A 3,075-nucleotide genomic window follows, 5' to 3' on the forward strand; every position below is an offset into this window, starting at 1 on the left:
TCAGCAGGGTTTTCCACAGTCATCTTGATAAGCCAACCTGCAGTTAGGAAATTAAAAAGAAAACCAGTTGCAAATATCCTACAAGAAAGATTAATTCATGTTACTACATTAGAAAAATATTCCCAGTAGGCACATAACACTGGTAGGATCAACAGGGTTTCTTGTGCAGGAAAACCAATGTTTCAGTACTTTAAAAAAGCGAAGAAACCATCTGTCCCACAAAATGGCCTTTTGAGTCAGACCAGTTGTCTAATTCAGTACCAACAGTGGCATTAAGGAGATGCCACTATAAAAAAAAAAAAGCATTAAAAAGTGTGACCTCTCAGTGTCATGAGCTGCTACAAGATTAAAAAAGAGAAACATGATCAAGGGAAATAGATTAAATTCAACCACAGTCTATGTCTGAAAAGAACACATTGTAAAACAGCTCTCAGCCAAGACAAGACTACAATAATATTTCCATGTTAAATTTTATTTGTCTTGAACTATATTCAATATATCCCATCAAAGCCTCCACATCACTAAACTGTAAGAACTAGGAATAGCAGAGCTATTTGTGACAGCAAGAATCCGGGAGGGACTCATTACTGAATGATAAAAATGACATCTTACCATCTTGATAACAAGATTTATTGACGAGCCCTGGATTATCTGCAAGGGCAGCATTAATCTCAGTCACTTCTCCTGAGAGCGGAGAGTAGAGTTCACTAGCAGCTTTCACACTTTCCAAAGCTCCAAACTCATCTGAAACAAAGGATATGACTGAATGCACATCAGGTTAAGAGGAGCCAGCTCTTGCTGCAAGAGCCCTAAATAGGCCTTTTATCTACAATTCAAACCTTTTTGTACATAATTTGGTTACAAAACAGACACAGCCACCATTTGAGGGATGCCAGTTTTTCTTCGGAAGCGCTATCAAGTGTTACACTGGCGCTCACTGGAACACACACTTTGGGATTCAGAGGCACCCCTGGAATCACTCGGCCTCTCCTCCCTTTTTCCTGTTCTGTAGGCAGTTATGGAAATGGTGCCTGGAGCAGCGTTAGGCCAGAGGGAACTCCAAGCCACAACAGAGACAGAGGCTGGAGCAACACGGAGCTGTCAGGAGGGTAGATAGGCATCAGCCCAAGGAATTGGGGAAAAAGGTGTTCTGGGGAAGCCTGGAATGAGGCTAAGGCCAGAACGGGTAGAAAAGAGAAGAACAAAGTGGAAATGAAATTCCCTCAGATAAAACAAAGCTAGAAGTTAGTTAATTAAAACCGTAAACCAAAAGACCTTTTGTCTAACATTCCCCATTCAATGTGGTGTAACAGATTTGGCCAAAACAGTTTGATATGGGCCTAATTCCACAAGAAGGCTGGCAGAGGAGAGGCCTGCTACTTTACCTCAGTGAAGCCACATTCATTCCCTGCAATGTCTGAAGCCAATGACAATCTTTTCTGCATATACCAGTGAGACAGCTCTCTATGCAAATACAGGAATAGGCTTTTCCTTTCTACCTGTTAATCCTCTCTTCTTTAACATGGAAAACTACAAACCTGAATGGTTAGAAGTGTAACAATTTGTACGTCACTAATGAGCAAAAACATATCATTAGAGTTGAAACTGAAAAACTGCTGAGTCTGTATAGTCATAATAAAAACAGAGCTTGATATAAATTAGATTTTTCACATCGTGCAACTCAAATGGGTAACTGTAGAATTGCTAATAAGCCAGCCTAAACACCAGCAAGTCCAAATCAAAGCATAAATATTTTAAGAACAGAAATTATTACAAAAAGTTATTTCAAACATTTGATTTTTAATTAAGTGTCTTCACAGTTTAATAAGCAGGTATTTTCTGCTACCTTGCATGGTCTGACAACAATAATTTGAAATTAAAGCTGTCTCTTGTAGAAATACCTGAATTTATTTTGAATCCAAATTTATAATGGTATTTCTAATTAAGTATAATTAATTCAAGAAATTAATAAAATTACTCTTTGCAAAGGGAGAGCCAGATGAGTAGAATAATTACTTCATTAGAACTGAAACTTACCGTGTTTATTCAATTTTGTCCCAATTTCTGGAAGACTACAGTAAACAACATCTCCTAATGCTTCCTTAAAAGAAAAACAAAAGCATCAAAGCATACATTAAAGAAACTATACACAGGAGAGATCTGATACAGTAACTCTAGAATCTCTATATAAGTAATCTTTATCTCTAAATTTATAGTTCTCATTCTTTAAGGACAGCATATTTTTCACTTTTTAAACATTTAACTTGAAAAAAAACTTGTTTGCTATCATGTTTTAAATGTTCTGTTATTGTTTGTTCATTATAGTGTTAATAACCCTCCAGCTGAGTTCCAAGGTTTAATGTACAGATCTCTTCAGGGAGAATGAGAAACAACATCTGATCTTCTTTGATCAGGGAGAGGAACAACTGTTTCAAAGGACAAAATTCCCAGCAGTCTGAGGGAATTATCCTTTTGTTACACAGCACAGAGGAACAATTTGAAAGGAAACCCAAAGACTCTTCCCCAGACACTCAGACAACTGGAGAGCTGTTAGCATACAGTTTGTCCTCTCTGAATTAATAAGGAGCCTTATCACCATAAGAATCAGCTCACCAAGAACAGGCTTCTGCCTCTTCACTCACAGGTGTCCCCTACCTCACAACAGGCCAGGGGTCTCACAGAGTATTCCTGTTACTTACAGAAAACTGACATTACACCAAGTGCTGCTTGTCCTAAGAAACATTAATTCTACTTCACTGACAGCTTCTTACATTAGATTTTATGTTTTACATACAGTGAGTCCAGATCTTGAATTTGCCTGTGACTGTTTGAAATCAAGTACTTGCATGAGAACAAAACAAAACAAAAAATCCAAAGGAATTCCTGTCCTTGGGTGACAAACACATGCCATGTTGTACTTCTAGTCACAACTGTTCACTAGCCAGAGGGGTCGCACCATATTCATGTGCAAGGGAAATTTGGCCTAAGAAGTGCACAATACCCTCTTCACGTAGCCACAAACTCCTCAGGCCTGTAAGAACTAAAGTAATAAAGGAGATTTTAGATTCTGCTGAA

General features: G+C 38.0%; 1 protein-coding gene across 1 annotated transcript in view; it reads right to left on the reverse strand.

Moving 5' to 3' along the window:
* The window catches only part of GCSH (glycine cleavage system protein H (aminomethyl carrier)), a gene marked incomplete at its 5' end in the record, with an annotated part of 6,448 nt that overhangs the window by 86 nt on the left and 3,287 nt on the right, over positions 1 to 3,075 (reverse strand). The window contains 3 exons of the mRNA XM_008948181.1: positions 1 to 37; positions 613 to 744; positions 2,038 to 2,101. Of these exons, the coding sequence (XP_008946429.1) occupies positions 1 to 37; positions 613 to 744; positions 2,038 to 2,101 (233 nt within the window). The remainder of the gene's footprint in view (positions 38 to 612; positions 745 to 2,037; positions 2,102 to 3,075) is intronic.

This window comes from Merops nubicus, unplaced genomic scaffold (genome assembly GCF_000691845.1).
Source record: "Merops nubicus isolate BGI_N331 unplaced genomic scaffold, ASM69184v1 scaffold15569, whole genome shotgun sequence".
NCBI lineage: Eukaryota > Metazoa > Chordata > Aves > Coraciiformes > Meropidae > Merops > Merops nubicus.